This window comes from Ceratotherium simum, chromosome 10 (genome assembly GCF_057802395.1).
Source record: "Ceratotherium simum simum isolate JZ-2026a chromosome 10, ASM5780239v1, whole genome shotgun sequence".
Lineage (NCBI taxonomy): Eukaryota > Metazoa > Chordata > Mammalia > Perissodactyla > Rhinocerotidae > Ceratotherium > Ceratotherium simum.
In genome coordinates, this window is record NC_141909.1 from 46,739,170 (window position 1) to 46,766,002 (window position 26,833).

General features: G+C 35.8%; 1 protein-coding gene across 2 annotated transcripts in view; it reads left to right on the plus strand.

Moving 5' to 3' along the window:
* The window catches only part of DIAPH3 (diaphanous related formin 3), a 480,740-nt gene that overhangs the window by 285,340 nt on the left and 168,567 nt on the right, over nucleotides 1-26,833 (plus strand). For both annotated transcript variants that reach the window (XM_004433600.3, XM_087436004.1), the window contains 2 exons: nucleotides 17,048-17,172; nucleotides 24,929-25,093. In XM_004433600.3, the coding sequence (XP_004433657.2) occupies nucleotides 17,048-17,172; nucleotides 24,929-25,093 (290 nt within the window). The remainder of the gene's footprint in view (nucleotides 1-17,047; nucleotides 17,173-24,928; nucleotides 25,094-26,833) is intronic.

Below are 26,833 nucleotides of genomic sequence, written 5' to 3' on the forward strand. Positions count from 1 at the left end.
TGTCAAGCTATTTTTTTTTTTTCGATGAGGAGGATTGGCCCTGAGCTAGCATCTGCCAATCCTCCTCTTTTTTTTACTAAGGAAGACTGGCCCTGGGCTAACATCCATGCCCATCTTCCTCCACTTTATATGAGACGCCGCCACAGCATGGCTTGCCAAGCAGTGCGTCGGTGCGCGCCTGGGATCCGAACCGGGGAACCCCGGGCTGCTGCAGCAGAGCGCACGCACCTAAGGGCTTGTGCCACCAGGCAGGGCCCGTGTCAAGCTATTTTTATAATCTGTTTATTTCCTTATTAAAATTAGAATTTGTCAACTTAAAGAAGGCTTCCTTTTTTCTCTATTGTAGTGAATATTCCTTCTTCAATTAAAAAGCTAAATCACTTTTATCATTCCTTACCTCCTTTAAATTGTTTCTTCTTCTATAAAATGGGGGTTGTAGCACTTTTTCTTTTTTTTTTTTTTAATTTATTTTTCCCCCAAAGCCCCAGGAGATAGTTGTCTGTCATAGCCGCACATCCTTCTAGTTGCTGTATGTGGGACGCGGCCTCAGCATGGCCGGAGAAGCGGTGCGTCGGTGTGCGCCCGGGATCCAAACCCGGGCCGCCAGCAGCGGAGTGTGCGCACTTAATCGCTAAGCCACGGGGCCGGCCCTGTAGCACTTTTTCTGCAGAGAGGCAGAGATTAAGAGAGATGTTCTTTGACCCTTTCTCCTGAGATGTATGTTTCTTTGAAGCATATATCTCATATAGCCTGTTGGGAAAAAAAAAGTTGGGAATAATTAATCTGGATTTTTAAGACCAAAAATAAACTTTTTTCTTTACTTTTCACTCCTGCATCCCAATGTTCTAATGATATTGGAATTACTTACTTTGCCCTTATGCTACCTTAAAATGTCCTTGGTATAAGAAGATAATGTCCATATATAGGTGCAAGTGTTTTAATGGAATGTAAGAAGGGAAAATAATTGTAATTATTTTCTCATATTAAATGATGTGAGATAGGGCAAAAGGGCACAAAGAAAAAAAGCATTAAAAATAACTCAGTGATACACAAAATAGCTTTTTAGTGATTGGTTCATTAACTCAAGGATGATGACTTTCCTAAAATGAGATTTCTGAAATTTTGGAGTAAAATTTGAGTAAATGGCATGAAAAAGAATTGAAAGTGGATGTTCTTGATGAACGCCAGGCTTGAAAAGTAATAGAGCAGTAGATGAAAAAGTGATGCAAAGTCCCTTGAAATACAGAGGAAGTTCTTTTTCTGGGGAAAAGAGAGTTGAGTCGTTAATAGCTTATATCAGCACTAGGTCTTTAGCAACAATTCAATCAGTGCAAGTATTTTCTGATAAAAGCAGTTTGCATTTATGATCCCCTTACCATCATTTCTCCTAGTTCTAAAGCCTAACAGTAAACTGGAACATACTTCTCTTTCAGATGTATTTTTTTTTTTTTTGTGAGGAAGATCAGCCCTGAGCTAACATCCACGCTAATCCTCCTCTTTTTTTTTTTGCTGAGGAAGACCGGCTCTGAGCTAACATCTATTGCCAGTCCTCCTCCTTTTTTTTCCCCAAAGCCCCAGTAGATAGTTGTATGTCATAGTTGCACATCCTTCTAGTTGCTGTATGTGGGACGCGGCCTCAGCATGGCCGGAGAAGCGGTGTGTCGGTGTGCGCCCAGGATCCGAACCCGGGCCGCCAGTAGCAGAGCGCACTCGCTTAACTGCTAAGCCACGGGGCCGGACCCTCAGATGTATTTTTTATTATAGAATTTATTTTCTAGCAGTTTTTGCTATGGATTTTTAACAATATCGTTTATCTATTTTGACTCATTTGATTGTACTTAAAATTCTGTATGAATATTACAGTATTTTGCTTTTGAAAAATATTTAGTTTCCATAACGGCTTACAGAGATGTAACTTGGTAATTAGATTCTTCTGTTTTCTTTTTTGGTGTTTCCATGGGGCATTCCCGGGCCTTAGGGGTTTTTAGTTTCCATCTGTTACAGCGGAGGCACGCAGACGTGTTTGGGTCAGCAGATACAGTTAATGTGTTTCAAAGGGAGCAGACTACTCCATATTTGAAATGGAAAAGCCGTCACTTTTTTTATAGTATAGGTGATTGTTGAGCATAATTTCTTTTTATGATTATATTACCCTATTAATGAATGAGATTTTAGAGGAATAATTGTAATGTTTTGGATGAAATAAGTCTGTGTTTGCTTTGGAGAATTTCGGTGCTCTTATTATATATCATCATTTAAAAGTTTCCAGATTTGAAATCTCCTCAGTGAGCTATCACATTAATTAAAAAGTACCTTTGTTTTTGAGACATAACAAATCCTGGTCATTAGGTACTCCTGGATCAGCAGGGGGAACTTTCATTGCAACTAATGAGCTTAACTGTATGACAATTTTCAAAAATCTACTTCATTAGGGCTGCTGCTATTCTATGAAATAATGGCTTACAGCTTTTCTGTTGTATTTCAGTGAAAATATTTTGGGTCATTATTGTATTTCTGTATACCATTGTAATATTTCTTTCTTTTATGGACTTCTGAAGGTTGAATACATTTTTCCCTTGTCTAAACAGTTGAAATTAATGAACTTTAATCTATGAAGGTTTTATAGATTATTTCACAGTAGCCTGTTTCATTATTAAATTGGAATGGTATTTTATTGATGAGTAGAAAAAATGACCAACTGTGGGAGTTTTGGGGGTATATTAAAATAAAACCAAATTAAGTTTATAGCATCACACTGTTCAGCCCTGTATCATTTAGAGTTATCATAGCTCTACCATATATTTCCATTCTTCCCTAGATAGTCAACTCTGAGTTCTGGAAATGCCATGCTTAGTTGTCTGTAACTCACTTATTTGCTCATTCATTTAACAAGTATGTGTTGTGTGGTTACTCTGTGTCAGAAACTGTGTTCTTGTCTTGCTGCTGGCCCAAGATATAATTTCTGTGTCCTAGTGGAGGCCAGGCTACCTCACTCTCATCTGGCTTCTGTCCCAACTGGCTCCTCCTTGTTACTCTCAGTATCTTGTACTTTCTCCTCTCCGATGCAACCTCTGGGTATTGCTGTTATTAGCCTAGAATTGAGCCCTTTTCCTTTTTTCTCCCTATAGCTTCTCTTTAAGTGACCTCTTCAGTTCCCAAGGGCTTAAGTACCATCATTACATTAATGGCTTACAAATTTATACCCTAGACTTCCCATCTGACTCAACTCTTGTATATCCAACAGCTTACTTGCCATCTCCAGCTACATTGCAATGCGTAGATAACAATATGTCATGACATGTGGCTCTTGATTCCTATACCCTTAACCTCTCCTCCCCAAATTTTACTTACTTGAGAAAATCCTTTTTGGCCCACTTTCTTCTGATTTCCTCTTTCTCATTTTCCTGGTCTCTTTATAGCCTCTGCACCTCAACTGAGAGCTGTGTGGTAGATTCTAAGTTAAATCTATGGGAAGTGGCAACTGTGGCCTAGAAAGTTGTCTGGTTCTCTCCTTCATTAAGTAACGTAAAGCAAATGTCACCTTCCCTTTGGGGCTTTTTCCTGGTGCTTATGGGGAGCCTCACCTAAGTTGCTGTGTATTCCATTCTTTCCTTAAGAATAAATTCATAAGTTTTCCAGAAAATCTTAAACCGCTATTTAAGAACTACTTACTTCAGACTAGAGACTATTCCTGGAACTGCTGGGAATGAAATTAGTTTCTAGAGAAAGGGCAATATTCAGGTTATTATCAGAGTGGGTTTAATGAGTGCTCGTTTATAATTTTTTTCACTTTTTTTCACTTCCACATTGTTAGCTTTCAGGAACATTCCTTGATATCTTAAATTTGATTCTTGTTTTCTCCGTTTCACAGACCTCTTTGCTTTTAAGGTGATTTGTTTGCTTTTAGCTAGTAATTCCTTTGTCGGACCCAAATATTTATCTACTCAAATACATCTCTTGGTTTCCAATTCCTTGTGACTTTCCAACATTTTATGATAAATGCCTTACTAAATACCAAATGTTTATCTATTATTCACCTACTGTGAGCACTTAGAACACTTAATTTCCAGGTGGCTGCCACCTGGAAACGGCATAGTGTTTGAAAATTTCAAATTCATTTGCTATAACAAGCAGAAAGCCTTTTCAAAGCCTTCCATTAACCTCCTTATGCTATAGCCTTCCAAAAATGCCAATTAAAATTTAGTAGCGAGTTTGATATATATTTTGAATATTCCATGTTAGTTATTAATTCAATTGCATTTTATATTTTAAGTGTATATTGTAAATCCATAAAAACATTTATTGTGCAAGAGAATTAACTAACATTGTGTTAGTTGGAGCTATTATGGCATGGAGATTATAGGTTGGAGCCTCATAATTTTATGAGATAAATAATTCATTTGGTGTTTCAAATCAATTGTAGGATATTAGAGTTTTATGAAAGTACCCATTAGTGTACATTTCTGCCAATGCAATGAAATAATTCGACAGGATATGTGGGGGGGGCATTTAAATTAAAATAATTTAGTTAGAGAAGACAACTATGTAGGATAGTGCTTTAATTGAATTGTCCATAAAAAGCACAAAAATATATTCTGTTATGGGATGAATTCTGTCCCCATATGTTGAAGCCCTAACCTGTGGTACCTCAGAATGTGACTGTATGTGGAGATAGGACCTTTAGAGAGGTGATTAAGTTAAAATGAGGCCCATAGGATAAGCCATAATCCAATCTGACTGATGTCCTTATAAGAAGAAGAAATTTGGACACAGAGGGAGACCATATGAGGACACAGCGAGAAGGTGGCCATCTGCAAGCCAAGAAGAGAGGCTTCAGAAGAAATCAGACCTATTGACGTCTTGATCTTGGACTCTAGAACTGTGAAAAAATAGATTTTTGTTGTCTAAGCCACTCTGTGGTATTTTATGATGGCGGCCCTAGCAAACTAGTATACTAACTTCAGACATTTTTCTTGCTTAGGGTTTTTTGGCTGTAGAGTAGAGTAGCCTAGACTGAATGATGTTTTTCTTGATCAGATCAGATGAATAGTCGTAGACCTGCTGTGTTGGATGTTCACTAGTAATCATTTTAGGAATATCAAAGGTTCTTGTACAAACCATGAATTATCACATGATTTTAAATAATTACAAGTATGCCTCAATTCCTTTTTTGAATAGACATGACACATAAATTAGTACATGTATTAGTATATGTACTTCCATATTGAGGCATTCTATATAAATATATTTACAAAGATTCACATTTAATTTCAGGGTTAGATGTATGGAATTCTCTCTATAGATTATTTATTTATCTATAGATTTTGTTTTAGAATGCATTCATTTACACTGGAGTGTACCATAAGTTTTTGTCTTTTCTTTTACTCACTGTATCTCTATGTATATTTCTTTACCACTTATCTCTGTTTTGCTCCTGTACTAGCTTTAATTTTCTTATAAGCAAATAGCTGAAAGGCTAATAACACTCTAAATTATCTGTTGACACTTTTGCAAAAGGGAAGTATGGATAGATGGTTTTACCTTCTTTTCTCCATTATCCTGTAGAAAGAGTGAAAACACTTGGTGTCTCCTGGCCATGTAGCACTGGCTCTACAGATAGATGGTAGAGTGACAAGCTATGTCTGGGAAGCTAGTCTATGACTCCTATGTAGTTGGGTTTCAATTATCTGATTTGATGATCTGGAGCCATCTAATAAATATAGTTATAAGTTGTAAAATAATTTTAATATTACTACAAGCCAAATAAAAGGTAAATTTATTTTAAAAACGTAATTCACATATAGGTTTACCTATGCTTACTAAAAGGGCAGTATATATAAAATTTTACATTAGACAAATTAGCACTTTTAACATAAAAAAGTACGATGAAATATAACTGGGCCATTCACCAGGTAATTACAGGATTTATGAAAAACATTTATAGTGCACTGTGAGCACGGTGTGCTGGTAAGGGCCCACAGGTCCAAGCTGTCTGATGAACAGCATTTTATTTAAATCCTGCTGGTTTATTTTGGGGATTATTTGTATAGAGATGGCATCAAAAATTTGAATTGGAGACTTGCATGTGAGGTTGTGTTGCACTATTTTATAGTGAAAATATAAAATATTTTGAAAAGCAGCAGAATGGAATATAGAAAGAACATGGCCAAAATCCCCAGAAGGATTAAGGATTCTGTAGACTGACATTGAAGAACACTGGGCATGGAGGAACTATACTTGCAACTAAAGATTGCTTTTTGAGATACTGAGCTAGGAACATTTCCTGAATTGGCTGCTGCTTGGGTTGATAGATGATGATGATGAAGAAAACCACATCAGGAAGACCTCTATATCTTTTTGGAGGTTAGCAGACTGAAAGTGGCATCAATACAGCATTAATCTTTTCGAGAAACTAACAGTTTACAGTGTTTGCAGATTTTTGGCCGGCTACAGATTTGAAATAGCTACTCGAACAGTTCTGTCAGTGTCACCTATGAGCCATAGCTGACATCAAGTAACAGGACAGGATCAACAGTGACGACCAAGGTCTTGGAGCGCTCTTAGACTGCTGGCTGTGAAGCAGTATTTACTGCACCTCAGTTTTGCAACGTGAGGTGGGAAATTACAAACAAGGTAGATGAAAGAAAATTTCAGAAAGAGAGCATTCTGAAGGACAGCTTAACATAGCAAGTCTCTATAGTATAAAGAAACCTAAGCAGTGGATGGAACAAATACATTTATGGCAATCTGCTGAATCTCATTGCTCACAAGGTTGACATGTAGCTGGTAGAGGGAAGAGGCATGGAGTTGATGAGACGCTGCAGGTGGAATTGCCAGCCGCTACCCAGAAACCAGATCGTGCTTATGCAGCCTGCAAAATCTTGAACTGGTAGTAGCATTATTTTCCTAGGGCTGCCATAACCCATCACCACACACTAGGTCGCTTTAAACAAAAGAAATTTATTCTCTAACTCTTCAGGAGTACACAAGTTTAAAATCAAGGTGTTGGTAGAACTGGTTCCTTCTGGAAGGTCTCAGGGAGAAACCATCCAATGCTTCTCTCTTAGTGGCTGCCAGCAGTCCTTAGTGTTCCTCTCTGCCTCCATTTTCATACTGCCTTCTTCTCTGTGTCTCTGTATCCACACCTCTGCTTATGAGGACACCAGTCATTTGATTTAGAGCCCACCCTAAATCCAAGATGATTTCATCTTGAAATCCTTAACTTTTAATTTCCTCTGCAAAGATCCTGTTTCCAAATAAGTCATGTTCTGAGGTGCTGGGAGGACACTATTCAACCCACTACAGTTGTCCTTTTTGTCACTCCCATAACTGCATGGAGGTAGCACTGTCATCTTTGAGTATTATGAAACTGTGAAGGGCAATTACACCAATAAGTATATATGGAAAGCATTTATCATTGTGTTATGAAATTTTTTGGTGTTTAAAGGTTATTGTTGATGAGCTTGTGAAATACCCTTTTCTTCTATCATCATATGCAACGACTAAAGCAGTTAAAACTAAAATTTATAATATGCCTCTGAATTTAAGGAATTTTTATGCATTGATTATTTTTTGTTAATACATATCTGCCTATACTGTCATTAACGATGCAGATAAACATGATCTGTGAATAATATATTACTATATAATTTTGATATATATTCTCAAAAGTTATTTGAAGAGATTCCAACTGTGTCTTACCTGAAACTTATGCAAGCTTTAGAATACAAAGCCAAGAATTTTGTAGATTTATGATATTGATAAATTTTTATACTTTTCTAAAAATTAAAGAATATACATATAGGAAATTACACAAATCATAAATACACAGCTCAATTCATTTTCACCAGTTGGACATACTAGCATAGGGAATGGAATTTGGAAAATGAGTTCTATTTTCCTTCCTCTGCGTCAGACTGGGTCGCTGTTTTTATTTCATATTTTGAACTTTGATATAAAATTTCCTTTGAAAGAGGGTTTCTGCTACTAAAAACCTTTAAAAACAGCTAAAGTCCAGCAAGTCTTCAACAGCTTGGAGGTTATTTTTTTCTGGAGGTGTTTGCATGTTATTTAAAAAACAAATTTACCAGCCCAGAATTATTTAGGAATGCCATATGGAAATATGAACTAACACTTATAATAAATGATATAAGTGGTAGAAACATCTAAAAAGATGTTTACTCACCTTCATAGGAAAACTTAAAGAAAATATGTTCTTAGATAATCTTCCCCTCTCCCCTCAGAAGAGGTCATCTTTAAGTATAGATTTGAAATTGATCAGTAGGGAGACACTTTTGTCGTGTAAATATGTCTATCACTGTGATGGCACTTTCTTACTTTGTCTCACACAAAAGCTGTCAAACTACGTATTTTATGGAAAAGAGAACTAGTTCTCATTAATAGTTTGTGATATGTTTTGCCCCTATGAGGAAAGAACTCTTCGCAAAAAGTTTATTGAAACTCTCACATAACATGCACTGTGCTAGACACTTGTATTAGTAACGATTAGACTTCACTTTGAGTGACAGGGAAAAAAAACACAACAGGGCTTAAATAAGATTCATTCGTTATTTCACAAGTTGTTTACTGAGTGCCTCTTCTGTCCCAGGCGGCATTTTGGATACAGGCTAGAGCCGTGAACACAAAAGAAAAGTCTCTGCTCTCTTCAAGTTTACATTTTAACTAGTGGGTACAGAACATAAAGCTAACAAAGAAGTCAATGTATATGTCAGCTGCTTAGCTCTGGAATTCCGAGGTCTGGTTTCTTTTCCAATTTAGGTTGAGACCTCATAGAGAAGGCAGCCTTTGAGCAAAAAGCTGAAGGAGGTGTAAGGAGGCAAGGCATTTGGGTGTTTGAGAAAGCGCTCTAGGCAGAGGGAAGAACAAGTGTACAGGCCTCAAGATATAGAAGTGAGACTGGAACAGATAGGGGGTGGTGGAATAATAGAAGAAAACATCAGAAAGATAACAGATGGTATAGAACATTATTGGCCATTGTAAGGATTTTGACTTGACAGTCATGAGCTGCATAAAGACGTTTCGGTCAACGTCAGGCTGCATATACAATGGTGGTTCCATAAGATTAGTAGCATATAGCCTAAGTGTGTTGTGGGCTACACCATCTAGGTTAGTGTGAGAACATGCTATGATGTTCTCACAAGAACAACTAGGAAATTGCCTAATGACGCATTTCTCAGAATGTATCCCTGTCATTAAGTGATGCATGACTGTACTCTGAGATGGGAAGCCACTGGAAGAGTTTTGAGCAGAAGAGTGACATCTGACTTTTGATATGCATTTTCAAAGGATGTCTTTGGCTGCTAGGTTGGGAAAAAAAATGTTAGAGGAACAATGGCTGAAGCAGTGAAACCACTCAGATGCTGTAATAATTATCCAGGGGAGAGATAATGTTGACTTGGATCAGAAAGAGATAGCGAGGGTGGTAAGAAATATTTAGACAATGAATCTACTTTTGAAGGTAGAACCAACAGGATTTTCTCTATGGTTGGGTGTGTGGGGTACGAAAGAAAGAGGAGTCGTGACACCAATTGTTTACTGAGATGTAGAAACAGAGTCAAGGAGTAAAATAAGAGGTTCCAATTTGAAAATGTGGGTTTAAGACGCCGGTTAAAGATCAAGGAGAGATGTCCAATAAGCAGTTGGAGTTCAAAGAAAAGATCTAGGCAGGAGGAAAAGTTTGGAATTTTTGAAGTCCAGAGATATGCAGTCCAGAACTTGTTAGGCTGTGTGGTCCCCAATAGCCATACGTGAAAACTCCTCTCAGAATTTGCAAGTCAGTCAGTCTATCCTTAATATTTACCACGGGACACATTAAAAGCAATAACACTCCCTCCCAGACACATGCACACAATACCATTATCTTGAGGGAACATTCTGAATATTGTTACAAACATCTCTATTATGGACTTCTTTTTTAATATATACCATGTTCTTGAACATCTTATTTGTAGAAAGGAATTTTCAAATTCTTATGTGTGAACATGATCTTTTAGAGAGGCTTCTCCCGCTAATACTGCTTTCTCTTATAAAAAGCTGTTTTGCTTTTAACATCCTCTTCATAGTCGTAGAGGACAAGGCTGCTTCTTTCTCCCTAGAGAGGATGAAATGGGTCAACAGAACTGACTGGCACCCTTTGCTTGGCTGTGCTCATCATTTCCTCTGCTTGCCTTCTACCTTTCCTCTTTCCAGCTTCCATAGCAAACATAGGCAGTTCTCTTGCAGTGTGATGTTAAAAAAAAAAAAAAAACACAGTACAACAAAATTCTCATTGTATTTAATATAGTAAATTAATCAGGGAATGCAAATTGTAATGTATTGTTGTATGGGCTCCCATCAAGAATCAGAACAATGGGAGAAAGAAAAGCTGAGCAGGGGAAGGCAAGCCACTTGGTGAGGGTAACTGGCCACTCGCTTAGCACTGCTTCTTTCAATTTGCTTTTGCCTGTTACGAACCAAGCTGCAATTTATTTTGAGATTGTCCTTTTCTACCATAATGTTTCACTTTGTACCTTTTCAAAATAATGGTTTTATAATGATATTCTAGAACTTAGATTTTATTATAGGCCTATTTAATGTTGAAGGATTTTTTTTAATGCTACTGAGGATTTTGCCCATCTTGTTCATCCAATTTATTATTTCTAACGTGCATTTATAAAATATTCTTATAGCTTTATCAAATATCTTTGTTATTGCAATCATTGAGGAAAAATTATTTTGTTGGGAGCCTGAAATGATATAATCTCTAGTTTCCCCTCACAAAACAGTTGTGTCTAGGAGTGTAGGAGGGTTAATTGAGTTTGAATGTTTACATTGTTTTATGGTAATAAGTTGTTGTTTAAGCATTCTTTAAAGAAATCAATTTCCCTGAAATGTATCATGAGACATGAGAATGAATGTGACATTTCTTTGGAAGCTTGTTATGAAATAATGACCAACATCTCCAGGAGATATTCACAGAGGATTATTATTTAATTACAAAGATTACTTAAATGTATGTAATTTCCACTCTCTTTTCTTATTTGAAATCTTACTAAATCATAGAGGCCATCGTATTGCAGAAAGCCTATATTCATGATCACTTTAAACTTAAATATTTATAGTCATGATTTTAACTTTTATTCAAAGCTTCTTTAACACCTCTAGTGTATAATTATCATAATGACAAGGCATTGGAGACAAGTCTGTGTTTTAGATTTTAAGGTTTTAGATATTTAATCTGCTGTATTTTCCCATTCCATTTGTAATGCTTTTATCTCGAGAGGTTAAAGTTAAACCCAAGATCTATTCCTTCAACAAACATTTGAGTTCTGCACTCAATGTTATGTAACTGAAGATACAAAGATGAATAAAATATGTAGTCTTCTTAAAGGAATTTCCAGTTGGGAAAGGAAGGCACATAAAAAGATAAAAGTGTAGTAATAAAAGATAAAGAGTGTAGTAATTGCAAAGTTAGAGATAATTGCTAGGTATGATGGGTAGGGAGGGCACCTCACCTGCGGCCTTCCTGGAGTTTTTTCACTCCTGTTACAAAGTATGGATAGGAGTGGGGTGGACAAGGCAAAGAGACACATTATTTCTAGCATCCGGTGCAGAATGGATGAAGAGGGGTTGGGAGAGGGCAACCACAAGCAGGGTGTTGTTTGGGGAGTAAAGTATGGTTGAATATGAAGTAGAGCCAAGCCAGGTTGTGGGTGGAACTGAGATGTTGTCATGTATGCCGGTTTTAAGCAGGGAAGGAACATCTTTAAATTAGTGTTTGTCTGGAAACCCCTATATGCAGTGTGGAGAAGGCATTGGAGAAAAACAATAGGAGACGAGATCAGAGAAGAGATAAGGGTTCCAGATGGCTTGAATAGTGTTCAGGCGAGCAAGGAATTCCATACTATTTGTTGATAAATGTGAGGGATGTCATAATTGTTTGGATCTGAGGGTTGTATGAGAGGGAAGGGTTAAGACTAGTGGTTTCTTGCACAGGAAATAGAATTCATAGTTCTGCCGCCCCCTGAGATGTGGAGATTACAGACGGGTAGTTGACTGCAGGCGGAGACACATGCTGTCTAAGGTGACTGGGAGACATCCCATCAGACCAAATATTAACTTGACTAAAATGCAAAAGTTGAAATTGCCTTACAGTAATCTAGTCAAATCTTTTTGATGATAGCTATGTTTTGTTACTTCTAAATAATGAAAGGGAATAAAAAAATAAGATTAATTTCTTCTCCAAGGAATGTGACAAAGTTGAAAGATAAAAGTCATACACAGGTCGCATACAGAGACACTAGTAAATTAACACTTCTTTGAGGGTGTACAATTTTAAAACTCTCTGCTCTAGTTGAGATTTCTAATACAAAAAAAAAATATAGTCACTGACTATTAAAGAGCTTGACATGTATGAAAGTATGGCTAAAATTGTTTTTAAATGTATAAAGGAACTACCTTTGTTAATACAGTTGCTGAAAAAGAAAAACACAAAGGAAATTCTTAAATGCTCTTTAGTTTTATCTATCAGACAGCATCAGGCATTACATTATACTGTCATCCCTCAGTATCCATGAGAGGTGGTGGGGAGGGGATAGGTTCCAGAACCCCCGCAGATACTAAAGTCCCTTACTCAGCCCTTTGTATCTGTGGATGTGGAACCCAGGGTACGGAGGGCGGACTGTATTTTATCATCCTGGAATTTGCTGTGCCTTTCTCTCTTCCAAGTGTGCTTTGGCCTTTATTTAAAAGCCAACAGTGAAAAGTTGGTCAATTACACTTAAATTCTCTTAACTGTAATGTACAAGTAATGTCTAATCAGAGAGTGCTGATGAAGCATAAGTAATGGCTTAGTGGGATTTCCATCTGTAGAGTAGCCACAGAACCATTTTTTAAGGCAGCCTTCTTACTCCTTACGATGTCAACCGTAAATGTTTGAATATGCCCCAAACATTCCTAATATTTTACTCTTGAAATTAGCAAGATTTTCTTCTTAGCCTGACTTCCTCAACATTGTTCCTGGCATGATGGTGATGATGATGATGATAGTAAGGATGATTTTTTTTTTTACTTTCCTTTAATGTTAATATTACTTATTTCAATCTTTAAGCACTTCATTTCTTCTTGAGTTCTTAGAATATGAGTAACATCACATAATGCACTCTCTTTTTAAAAAATTCTTCATCCTATATTATAGCATTTGATCTTTTATAAAATATCTGTGAAATAAAAATACGATGTGGGGTTCTTCCCATTTCGCTGATGTGGAAATTGAGCCAGTGAGAAGTTGTTTCGAATCTAATAATAGAATGTAGTTCCTGACCCACTGGCTACCAGTGAGTTGGAAAAGACTCAAAGGATCATCTAATAAGCCTTTCATCTGAACCTTAAACCCTTCTCTCATCCCACTGAGAAGCGCTCACTCACTAGGATGGCTCTATGTTCAAATACAATCAGCTGGCTTCCTCTGAGGGGAGCCTAGGCTGTTAGGCAGCTCTGAGAATGACAACTCATCAATCAAAAATATACTTCTCTTAGACCTCCTCACAGGTACTGGAGTTCTGCCCTCTGACCAGACATGCACTTCTATATCCTCGTGGTATAGTAAAAAATGTGTATTTGGTCTTTTTCCTGGTTCCTGGCATAGAGCTCCTAAAACCTTTGGAGTATCTTAAATGTTAAGAGTGCATTATGTATGCTAATGAGATGACTCAAGGCAGATGAAGGGGAGGGGGACCGTAGATAGCTTCAGGATGGGGGTGCTGGTTGCCAGAGGTATCAACCATATGATTAGAAGTAGAACTGTCAGCCCACCTTCTGACCTCCAGAGAATGGAGAAGGCTGGAGATTGAGTTCATTCACCAATGGCCAATGATTTAATCAATCAAGCCTATGTAATGAAGCTTCAGTAAGAACTCTGAAACAGTGGGTTAAGGGACCTTCTGTTTGGTAAATACATCTATCTGCTGGGAGGGTAGTGCACTTGGAGAGGGCATGGAAGCTCTGTGCCGCCTCCTGCCTCCCCCATTCATTGCCCTATGCGTGTCTTCCATTTGGCTATTCTGAGTTGTATCCTTTAGAATAAAAACTATAATAGCAAGCAGAGTATTTTCCTGAGTTCTGTGAGTCATCCTAGCAAATTATGAACAATAAGCAGAGGGGGTGGAGGTAGGGCGTGGGAACCCCTAAATTTATAGGCAATTGGCCAGAACTATGAGTGGTCCCTGGGACTTGTGACTGTCCTCTGAAGTGAGAGAAGTCTCGTGGGACTGAGTCCTTAAATCTGTGGGGTCTGTGCTCACTCCAGGTAGTTAGTATCAGAATTGAATTGGGTTGCAAGACACCCACTTGGTGTAGAAGAATTGGTAGGTATTGGAATGACGTATTAGGTGTCAGAAAAAAACAAATCCAACTATGTTCACTTCCAATGTTTGCCTTGTGCTTTTTGTTACATGGGAGTTCCTCAGACTTTAATTTGTCTTTTCTCTAGATATTTCCCAAATTTGATGTGTGTGTATAGTAAAATTTGATCAGCAGACTAAATCATAATATTCTAAGTATGTGGTTTTGTTCAATGGTGTGTTAACACATTAAATTTAAATGTTCATTAAAAAATATGGTAGCAGGCTGGTCCTGTGGCGTAGCCGTTAAGTGCACACGCTCTGCTGCTGGGACCTGGGTTCGGATCCCGGGACCACATGGACGCACCCATGCTGTGGCGGCGTCCCACATAAAGTGGAGAAAGATGGGCACAGATGTTAGCTCAGGGCCACTCTTCCTCAGCAAAAAGAGGAAGATTGGCGTGGATGTTAGCTCAGGGCTGATCTTCCTCAAAAAAAAAAAAAATATGGTAGCATATCTATCTATCATCCATCCAGAATGTTTAAGTATATTCCCCTGGGTTTAGCCGTATGTGGATTACTTGTGATTGCACTAGGCAAGAATGTACCAAAAAAACAGTCATTATGTGAAAACTGCATCTGTGTACTTAAATGTTACTGACCAGATAGGTAGGGTTGTAAAAAATAAAATAATTTCTGTAGTTAATAATTTGTGTACAGCAAAATGGTTCAAGATAAAGTCTCGGATTAAACTGCCTGAGTTCAAATTCTGGCTTCACTACTTTTTCATTGTTTGACTTTTACTTCACCCGCTAAACTCCAGTTTCATCATCTGTAAAATGGGGATAATAACAATACTTATTTCATGATATTGTGAGGGTTAAAAAAAATTATTAATGGAAAACACTTAAGATAATACCTTACGTGCATAAACACTCAGTAAATTTTAGCTGCTATTATTACTATTACTATTATTATCACTGCTATTACCATTATGACAGTTACTACTACTATTATTGTACTACTAAAACTTTTTTTTTTAACCCAATTCATAGCATAAAGTGGTTATATGGCTTATAAACTTTTGAGCACATATTTACTTAATAAAACTATTTTTTGTGTTTTTGAACCTTTGTTTAATGAGAAATTTCAAAGTTTAAGGAAGTTTAAAAGTAACTGAACCACGTGTAAGATTTTTTGAGAAGTGTTAGAGGAAATGCTAATGAGACATTAGAGGAGAGACCAAATAGAGTAGCAAAAGGAATCTCTTCTTGTAATGCAGATAGAGAACTTTGAAAGAGGCAAAACACCATTTAGAAATGAGAAGAGTAAATGAAACACCATAGGTCTAATCAAATAGATGTCTTGGTTGTGAATAATTGACAAGCAGACATAAAAATGAAAGAGCATAACATAGGAAATATGTGTTACCACCATGAGCGGTGTATAGCGGGATATTGGGCACGTGAGTTAAATAGGTTGAATTAATTAATACACTAAAGGCTATCATGATAGAAATATTTTATGCACTCTATTGTCTGAGTTATTGTCTCAAATTTAAGGATCACAGGGGAAACATGAGCAGCAAAAACTATGGAGAAAATATGCACCAGTATAACTTCAGAACGCCTTCACTGCAGTGGGAGCCAAAGTTTCAAGTATCATCACTCTTTGGGCACAAACAGCTATTATATGTGGCTCTCTGAAGAGTTCGATCATTGGATTCATTAAACATTATATCTGAGAATTAGCTTGCTAACTGTGTTTACAACAGAATATTTTAAGGTTTTATTAACAGCTATTAATATGTGAGAATAGCAAATGTTATTTTGTGTACAGCTAGTTTAAAAAACAAAAGCAAAGGGCGCAGCCGTTAAGTTTGCACACTCCGCTTTGGCAGCCTAGGGTTCGCAGGTTTGGATCCTGGGTGCAGACCAACGTACTGCTTGTCAAGCCATGCTGTGGTGGCGTCCCATATAAAAAGTAGAGGAAGCTGGGCACGGATGTTAGCCCAGAGCTAGTCTTCCTCAGCAAAAAGAGGAGGATTGGCATCGGATGTTAGCTCAGGGCTAATCTTCCTAACCAAAGGAAAAAAAAAAACAAAACCAAGAGCAAATAATCTCCATGTTCTGAAGCAAGGTTATTTTTCATGCCTCTCTTCTATTCCATTGTATTGAATGAAGGTTGTAGGCATACATTTGTTCCACGTGTTATTTGAATAGCCTCTGATACCTTTTCATTCCTATTGTAGGTCAGCTTGCACAACAGAGTGCACTTTTCTCCATCTTTTCCATGATTCACTATTCCCTCTCAAGAGATGATTTTGAAAAATGTTAAAATTATACTGAAACAGGTTTAATTTTAAAAACATATTCTTTGCCTCTCTTTATCTGAATAGATTGACTATTTTGTAGTATTTATAGAGGTCAAGAGCTCTAATTTTAAACAAAACTTATTTCTTAAGTGTGGTTTGTTCATGTGACCATTTCCTGAATTCATCTTATGTTTTAAAGACTCTTATTCGATTTCCTTTATTCCTGGATTTAAAAATTGAAAAGTTTAAAAAAATGTTAGTGAAGTTTATCTTTATTATAGTGGATTTTCTTTATTATTGTAAGGTTTTTATAAATGTTTTGTTTCTAGAGTGTTATACCTTTTATATATTGTAATTTTGTCCTTTCAAGTCATTTAATATACACTCTTTTAAGTCTCTGTAGAAACGCTGGAAAAGAGTCTGAAGCAGATGGGAAGGCAGCTTCAACAGCTTGAGAAAGATTTGGAAACCTTTCCCCCTCCTGAGGACTTGCATGATAAGTTTGTGACAAAGATGTCCATATCCTTTTGATATCTAAATAACTTAAGTCACTAGTCAACTAGAATTACAATTTATTTAATGTTATAAGTATACTTGCATAACCAAGGTCATTCTATAGTGCCAAACGGTAGAAGGTTTAACCTTCGCCTCCTTGCGGGGAAATTTATCAAAGTGTTTACCTGTTATGGATAATGCAGAAATGTATTCTATTGATTTCAATTCTTTTTTTCTTTTTATCAACTTGGATAATATTTTCTCTCATCTTTTCCCTTCCATATGCCCTATTTTCTTCTGATTTTCATGGTACATTGAAAAGATATGAAAACTCAGTTTGAGGAAGTTTGAATCTAACATCATGATGTGATTTAGATATTTTGAAATGTTCCTGGAAGCAAATAAAGACTTTAAGAACTGGTGTGACTAGTCAGCTTAATTTCAAGGGTTGGTATATGTTAAAAATTAACTCATGTTCCAAAAACTTTAATATTTCCTTTAGAAATACTACATAGTTCCAAAAGCAAAACTGAGTTTGTCCCAATCACTACCTGTGTAGGTATTCTCCAAACCCAAAATAAAATTGACAAATATGTGTGGGCGTGTATAAAATTAATATCATGAGGCTTGTGTCCTGCTTAATTTAAGGTTTCTTTTCAATTCAATTGTCTTTGGTTTCACTAACTTCGTGGCTTAATCTCTAATGAGTAATTGAAATAATAAACTTCATTTTATTTCCTGAAACTAATGTTGAGTTACTTTGCAAACCATTCTGTGAAATTAAAGACTGATATCTTTTGTGTTATAATAAAGTATTACTACTATGCATCATTAAAATCCCATATGGACTTCAGGATTCTATATGAAAAGATAACCCACTTCTAAAATGAGCTCTTATAGGTAGTCCTAATATTTTATTTTAAACTGGGATACTTGAAAGAAAATAACTACTTTTCCTCTTCTATCTCTTCTCCCCTGAGATTTGGTGAATCACAAAATTATTATTTGGCTTGTCATGGATTTTGTTGCATATGCTTTCAGCTTAATTGTGAATTAGTTCAGTTTTAGCTTTCTTCACTGTCTCTTTTGGGAAATGTTATAAAAATGCACTCCAGCAACAATCAATTCAGGCTAATGTGTTTGTTTCCTTTCATATCTTTCCTACCCATCGAGTTTCTTCTTTTATTAGGCAGGATGCCTCCATCACTACACCGGAGATGGTTATTTTTTTAAAACTAAAGATGAAGTCTATATTTATCCATCAAAAATATATTTTTGTAGCACTTTCTCATTTCCAAACTAAATTTGTTATTGCAGAGTTACATGTTTTATCATTCTTAGTTTTTTCCCTCAATCATTTTATCATGTTAAAATATTTGTATGTAACAGTTTATTTTAATCATTAAGTCCTGTTAATTGAAGTACTTATTACTGTTCCCTACAGAAAGAAAGCATTTTAGAAAAGATTTTGCTTGCATACAGTTTGTGGTAATATATTATGAGTGTGTTAATTATGAAGCTCAGGTTTCTGGAACATATAACCGAAGATAAATTCCTGAGCTTAGAGTAAATGTTGTAGAATCCTGCTCAACAGAGGATCTCAGGACCTACCCCTACTTGTATTCATATGACACAGGAAGCTGAATGATGTCGGCTTCTTGAAAGGTATGCAGCTCATAAAAAGCAACCAGCAGGAAATCAGAAACAGGAAGGATGATGCTTTGTTGGAAACAATTTTTCCTTCTGAGTACCATTATACTCCACGGACAAGAAAGCAGCTACATCCTGTCGCTAAATATCACAACCTAGAAGCCTCTAATGAACTGATTAGCATTCATGTATCTCTTGGAAGTCAGATATATGAACAGTTGGTGCACTTTTCTATTGACAAAGCCTATAATCATAAATATTCTTTGCTGAGATTAGATTGCACTCTCTTTTCGTCTTAGTTAGACATACTAGTTTTGAAGTAAATTCATTCATTGCGAAGCTTTGTTTACTTTAATTAGGACTGACAACAAGTCAGATTTTGAATATTAAATGCATTTATACAGATCTTATTAAAATGGCAAATTGTGAGTTTCTCAGATCTTAGAAAATGGAAGAATTTGGAAGCTAAAATGCACAATGAATAAAAATGTATTTAACTGAAGTTTAGGTTATTAATGCTCAAACTTTATGTTTTTAAGTTTTAGTGCTTATTAGTTGAAGCACATATCAAACGTTTGTTTCATTAATTCTGAAAGAATATGTGTATTATCTAAGTTGTTAAGGATGCATTTTTACAAGTAGATATTTAGTTTAAATAATCATGATGTAGTGAATTATTAAATAACCTATTAATTGTTTTAAATTATAATGATACAATTTTGTTTTAATATGAAATTTCACTATTAACATGCAATGATAGTATATTTTTATTCTTCCAGTGCACGTTTCTTCTTTACATACTTCTTAGTATAAAAAAAATGTGAACTTAAAAGGCATGCACAATTATTTCATACATATCACATTGACTTTTTAGTAATAATGTTTCTTTCCATTTGCTAAGTCTGGTTAGAAATATAATTAGAGTTGAATAGTTCCACTGTAAATATTTGCTTGAAAAATGTGTAACATGAATTCAAGGTAGGGTCACTAATATTGTCATATGCAAACTATTATATGCGAGGTATACATGCTTATTACATTCTTATTGGTGAGAAAATTAGGAAAATGCCAGGATTTGTGTCATCCAGTGCCTGTTCCTTTCTTTTGACCTTTAAATTCTGGACTATTTCTTATTTTAAGGAAAATAACAAATAGATTCTAAAGCGTTGCTCTTGAAGTTCTCCTCACACAAGAATTTACCTTTCTATTTTCTTCTTTTTCTACCCCCTCTCCTGAGGCTCTTAGAAAAAATGATTTTGCAGACATTTATATATTTTTGTGTTTATCACAACTTATATGACAAGTTACTTGACTCTTTCCCATGTTATAGTCTTTAAATTTCTTCATTGCAATCCCACTTTATTTTTACTCTTTCTGTTTGTTGTTCCACTAGATAGCGATATTTTAGGCATTTCTGAAATTACTATGTAGATGCTAAAACCATCCCAATAAATTCCATGAGAGAAAGACTTACATCTTCCTTATATCTATATTCTACGCTACGTAAAACACAGTATTTTTCAGGTAAAGGAATTCAATACATTTTTATTTAATTGAACTGTGCTTAGGAAGTAACATACAAGACTGGAATGGGTGAAGTGTGAATTGTGTAGTACATGCCCCATTTGCAAGGTTGGGAAGTTGGGTAATTGGGTGATTTGTAAGAGCAGATTTTTCTTGTCTTGAGTTACTCTTCTCTCTCCTCCCTTTCTTCTTCTTTCTCTCTTATCTATCTTCCATTTAACCCATTCTTAACAAACTTTTAAGACTCAGGTTAAACTATCCTGCTCCTCTTCCTCTGTGGATCCTCAAATGTATAATGATCTTTTCCTTCTCTGAAGTCTTATCACAGTCACAGAGGGTGCTACACAACATAGTGCTCACTGCTGCTTTACAGTCATGCCCCAGTTGTTTCAGTCACTGTCACTTTCTTAGCCAGGACTTCCCTGACTACCCACTGTAAGTTAGCCTCTTTCACTCTGTAACATCACAAGCTTTTACTTTCTGCTTCATACTTATCTCTTTCTGAATATCTCATTCATTTACTTCATTATCTGTCACCACACTCGAGAATGAATGTTTCATGAAAGCAGGGACTTTGCTTTTCTTGTTAACTGCTGTTTTCCCTAGAGCGTAGAAGAGGGGAGTACAGTGGAGTTCAGTGAATACTTATAGATCGGCTGCCTGGCTGGCTGGATCCTGGGGACTTAAGAAGATCTATAAAAGGTATTAGACATGTAGGACTGATTGAAGCTGGTCTTTGTAAGATGTGTTATTGCAAGTAAGAGACATCCTTGATGGAGGAAGTGCAATAATGAGGGCAAGACATAAGAATAAATGTGGAATATTTTTGTGCTGGGTGGTTTGGGAATGACCAGAAGTTGAATCCCAAATCTTAGTCTTGCTACTTAGTTGGCCAACAATAAATATTTGTGGTTCAGTGCATGTGAACACAGATCTGGTTGTCATATACCTTTCAAATGGGAGGATTACAGTTGTTCAGGTAGAAATTCATGAGAATTTGGCCTTAGTTTGTCCTGGTAAAGGAAAAGAAAATACATTTCATAAAAACATCAAGTAATTGGATATATATCAATATTTTTGTAATGAAGTTTATCAAATGTTTATTTTGTTGAGTAGCTCACCCATTTCTCTAAAGCTCTTTACAAATAAAGGACTTGATGCTGGGAAAAAAAAAAAGCCTACTACCGCTGACATGAGCATTACTTTTATCCGGAGTTTAGCAATTGGCACAAGAACACCTACATTTGTTTTTTCTTTTGGATGATGATGATTTATTTTATCTGAATGTTTCACTGTCCCTTAATGAGAGAGTAGCCCATCAGTAATGATGTAGAATTCCTCATTAATGTAACCATTTATTCCATCCTATCAGACAATCATTTTAAAATTCTGAGAATTAATTTGGCTATTTCCAAAATTGTTTCTGTTCAATCACAATTTTGCCATTCTTGTGGGTAATTCCAGTTATTCAAAGCTCCACTGCATTTCCTTTGGGAGCAAATTGTTTTACAGATAACAATGATAAGAAAATTAACTTATAAAGTTCTCTAGCTGTTAGAACAAGACCATGTAATTTCCATGGTTTTGACTCTTGGTCTTCTTTCCCATCACATCTTTTAATGGCATTGTACTGTTTTTGTTAAGTATGCCCAAGCATATTTCTGATGTTTCATTAACTTTTGATTATTAGCTGGAAATTTAAAATGTTATTGAATAATACTTAAAGCTTTATTTTAACCTGTTTACCAAATTGATTCTGGAGAATGGACATATTCCCAAGTATTAGAATAAAATTACTAGTATTTGTGAAGTGCCTATTATTAAAACTCAAAGCATCACAAGCAGTGGGAGGGGCAGACAAGGAGTAGCTATAGAACCATACACACCCATCAAAGTAGTGTCCTTGTCCTGTTATCCAGGATAACTACTTTTCAGAGCCTCTATTAGCTCTTAACATTACATCCAAATCGTGTGTGTGTGTGTGTGAATGTGAATATGTGCAATTTTATGAAAAGAAGTTCCATGACTTTCATCAGACCTTTGAGGGGGGCTGTTGCCCTTCCCAGCAAAGTTTAAGAATGACTGTAGGGTGAAATAAGTAATTGGCACCAATGTAGTTGCAGATGATTAGATTTAATACAGCTAAGAAAGTGGAACACAGCATCTAGAGAAGGGACTGACAATCAGAGGTGACCACCCCCAGGAAAAGAGGCAAGAACAAAACACTACTAGGGAATTGGGCTAGAAGGGAAAACTCACAACTTCATTACACATGAGTACATTGGACTACAAATGTTGTGTATTCAGTGGAACAAATGGTCACTCATAGCTGTAGCCATTAGAGAAGAAGGCTTCGTGGAAGAGGAAGTGTTGAACAAAGACTTGAATGATAGGTTTGGACAAGTAAAGGCAGAAAACAATTTCTCTTTTAGACAGGAGTTAAGGATATATAAATAATCCCTGTGGCTATAGTCTCTATCTGGGACAGAGATAGTTGCAGGTAAGCGTTGATAGATTGTACAGGTAAACCAATGTTGATTTCTGAACTTACTAGGTAAATGAAGGGATGATTATTTCACATTACAAATGAATCACCATATGTTCCATCTAATGATCGTTTCTGAATGCATTTCAAATGTGATTTTTATTTACATAAATTCACTTTACCTACAAAATTTCATGAATATGGATATTTCACAAGACAAAGTGTGGAAACCTGTTGCATGTGACTGTATTGCTATAATTTCTTGTGATTTGACTAATTATGCAAAATCTTTTGTTGCTCATCCAAGAATTAAAAAATACTACCACATATAAATGCATCAACCACTGAAACTTTAGGATCTAGATTCTAGGAAGTATAAGGAGGCATTTTGCTATTGAGATGAATATAAACTGAGCCACAGAAAGATCTATATATTTTCTTCATTAAAAAAATAACAGCTCTTGCATTAGAATCCAGACTCCTTACTTTCTACTCTATTCTTTCTTCTAAAGTGTTATATAGATAGATAGATAGATAGATAGATAGATAGATAGATAGATAACTAAGGACGTAGTATGAAGAAAAACACAGACATAGAAGGGCAGGAGGTAATCTGAACTGGCCATAGACGCGGGTACAGGTGAGTTGTGATTGACTGCGATACCTTGCTTCCTTGTGGGCAGGTTGGGTGTTAATTAGTAGAATTCCTCTGTGCCCCTGGACTCACCATCTATCTGGCAGCAGTTCTGCCTCTTTCATCGTTCATTCTTTTTCTCAAAAGAGCCTGGATCAGTTTCCTTATTTCATCCTCCTCTGGGGAATGCTCTGACTAGAGGAACCATATCTTTTTGAAATTGTGGAAAATTTTTCTTTTTAGATATAAACATTCCATTTTTGGTTTCTTTCTCTTGGTCCGAATCTAGTTATTATTTTGTTACTGACTTTTAAAAAAAATTTTGCTAATGTTTGTTTATGCTTTTGCCTTAGAGACAATAAGATGGCTTCAGGAAGTTTAATTCTATCTGTTTCATTTCTTTAAATGTCCCAATTTAGAGGAGCCATAGACAATTATGACTGATGCTCTAACAGAGTCATCTTTTCAGAATGTGGTGTGTTGATTTTATATCTGACTGCATCACATTTCAGAATGTGGTGTGTTGATTTCCTTTGTCACACCACAAAGGAAATTCTATAATTTGTTTAGAAAATGTGTTCTAATGCCACCACCACATTCACATTAAGTTATTCTTCTCAACTCAGTGTGCTTTGAACTAAGTTGTCATAAATGAGAGAACATTTCTGTATGTGCATGTACGTGTGTGTAATCATAATTTTAAATCATGTAATGCACAGAGGAAATTGTGTACCATTTTCCCAGGAGAAGTTAAGACATGAATTTACTTACATCATATAAGAAGTTTTTTATGTAACTCCTAAATTTATTTTTGATTGCTTTTAGAACCTTAAAGCTTAAAATGAATAAGTGGGCAATAATAATACCAAGTATTTATATGTACTGCTAAATGCCATTCATTTTTCTAAGAACTTGGTGTGTATTAACTCACTTAGTCCTCACAATAGCCCTGTAAGATAGTGATATTATTATTATTCCCACTTTATAGGTGAGGAAATTGTGGCCAGGGAGATGAAGTCATTTGCCCACAGGCATGATACCACCAAGTGTAAGAGCTAGAAATTGACCCTAGGTTGTCCAATTTAACTGCTATGCTTAATGCCTGTGTTATTGATTTCAATATCATTGCGATTACTCAACTGCAACTACTGAACTGTAATTTTAAATCATATTGTATCATCTGAATAATATAGGTAGGTAAATAGGAAGAAAAATTTCCTTGAATTCAATTGTAAAAGAAAAATCTTAAATATGTAAATATTTAACTTTTCTGATAATTTTGCCAGAGTTAATTAGAAACTGAATTTAAGATTTCATCACTGTACAATATAGGTTGAATTTTAACAACGGTTAACTATTAGAGATAATTTTGGCATTTTGGAGATGTGTAATAGTGGCACAAGTAAATGAAAACATTGGTCTTAAAGATTTATTTTTCCCCTGAGACATTACTTTGTAAATTTCAGAATACCTTAACTATGACATACAGCTTTGTTATCAGTGCAAAAGAACAATATGAGAAACTTGCAAAGTTACATGAAAACATGGAAAAGTTATACCAGAGTATAATGGAATACTATGCCATTGATGTGAAGAAGGTGTCTATGGAGGACTTTTTGACTGACTTGAATAATTTCAGAACTACATTCATGGTATGTTAAAAAAATTAATTTGTTTTTAAAAATGTATTTGTATCTATCTCATTTTTTATTACTTTTATTTCATTACTTCATTCCACTCCTGTTGTCTGTGGTGAAAGCTACCTTTTCTGATGTTGAAAGTTAGCTTTAAAAATTTCAGATTTCATACATACTATTTGCAGATGACATGATTTTATATATAGAAAACCCTAAAGAATCCACCAGAAAACTTTTAGAAGTAATAAACGAATATGGTAAAGTTGCAGGATACAAAATCAACATACAAAAATCAGTTGCATTTCTGTACACTAACAATGAAGTAGCAGAAAGAGAAATTAAGAATACCATCCCATTTACAATTGCAACAAAAAGAATAAAATACCTAGGAATAAATTTAACCAAAGAGGTGAAAGATCTGTACACCGAAAACTATAAAACATTTCTGAAAGAAATTGAAGAAGACACAAAGAAATGGAAAGATATTCCGTGCTCTTGGATTGGAAGAATTAACATAGTTAAGATGTCCATACTTCCTAAAGCCATCTATAGATTCAATGCAATCCCTATCAAAGTTCCAACAACATTTTTCACAGAAATAGAACAAAGAATCCTAAAATTTATATGGAACAACAAAAGACCCGAATAGCTAAAGGAATCCTGAGAAAAAGAACAAAGCTGGAGGTATCACACTCCCTGATATCAAAATATACTACAAAGCTATAGTAACCAAAACAGCATGGTACTGGCACAAAAACAGACACACAGATCAATGGAATAGAATCGAAAGCCCAGAAATAAACCCACACATCTATGGACAGCTAATCTTTGACAAAGGAGCCAAGAACATACAATGGGGAAAAGAAAGTCTCTTCAACAAATGGTGTTGGGAAAACTGGATAGCCATATGCAAAAAAATGAAAGTAGACTCTTACCTTACACCATACACAAAAATTAACTCCAAATGGATTAAAGACTTGAATGTAAGACCTGAAACTGTGAAACTTCTAGAAGAAAACATAGGCAGTACGCTCTTCGACATCGGTCTTAGCAACATCTTTTCAAACACCACATCTGACCGGGCAAGAGAAACAATAGAAAAAATAAACAAATGGGACTACATCAAACTAAAATCTTCTGCACAGCAAAGGAAACCATCAACAAAACGAAAAGACAACCTAACAATTGGGAGAAGATATTTGCAAACCATACATCTGATAAGGGCTTAATCTCCAAAATATATAAAGAACTCATGCATCTCAACAACAAAAACTACCAACCCAATTAAAAAATGGGCAAAAGACCTGAACAGACATTTCTCCAAAGAAGATATACAGATGGCCAACAGACACATGAAAAGATGTTCAAAATCACTAACTATCAGGGAAATGCAAATCAAAACTACAATGAGATATCACCTCACGCCTGTCAGAATGGCTATAATTAACAAGACAGGAAACAACATGTGTTGGAGAGGATGTGGAGAGAAGGGAACTCTCATACACTGCTGGTGGGAGTGCAAACTGGTGCAGCCACTATGGAAAACAGTATGGAGATTCCTCAAAAATCAACGATAGAACTACCATATGATCCAGCTATTCCACTGTTGGGTATTTATCCAAAGAACTTGAAAACACCAATTTGCAAAGGTACGTGCACCCCTGTGTTCATGGGAGCCTTATTCACAATAGCCAAGACTTGAAGCAACCTAAGTGCCCATCAAGGGACGAATGGATAAAAAAGCTGTGGTATATA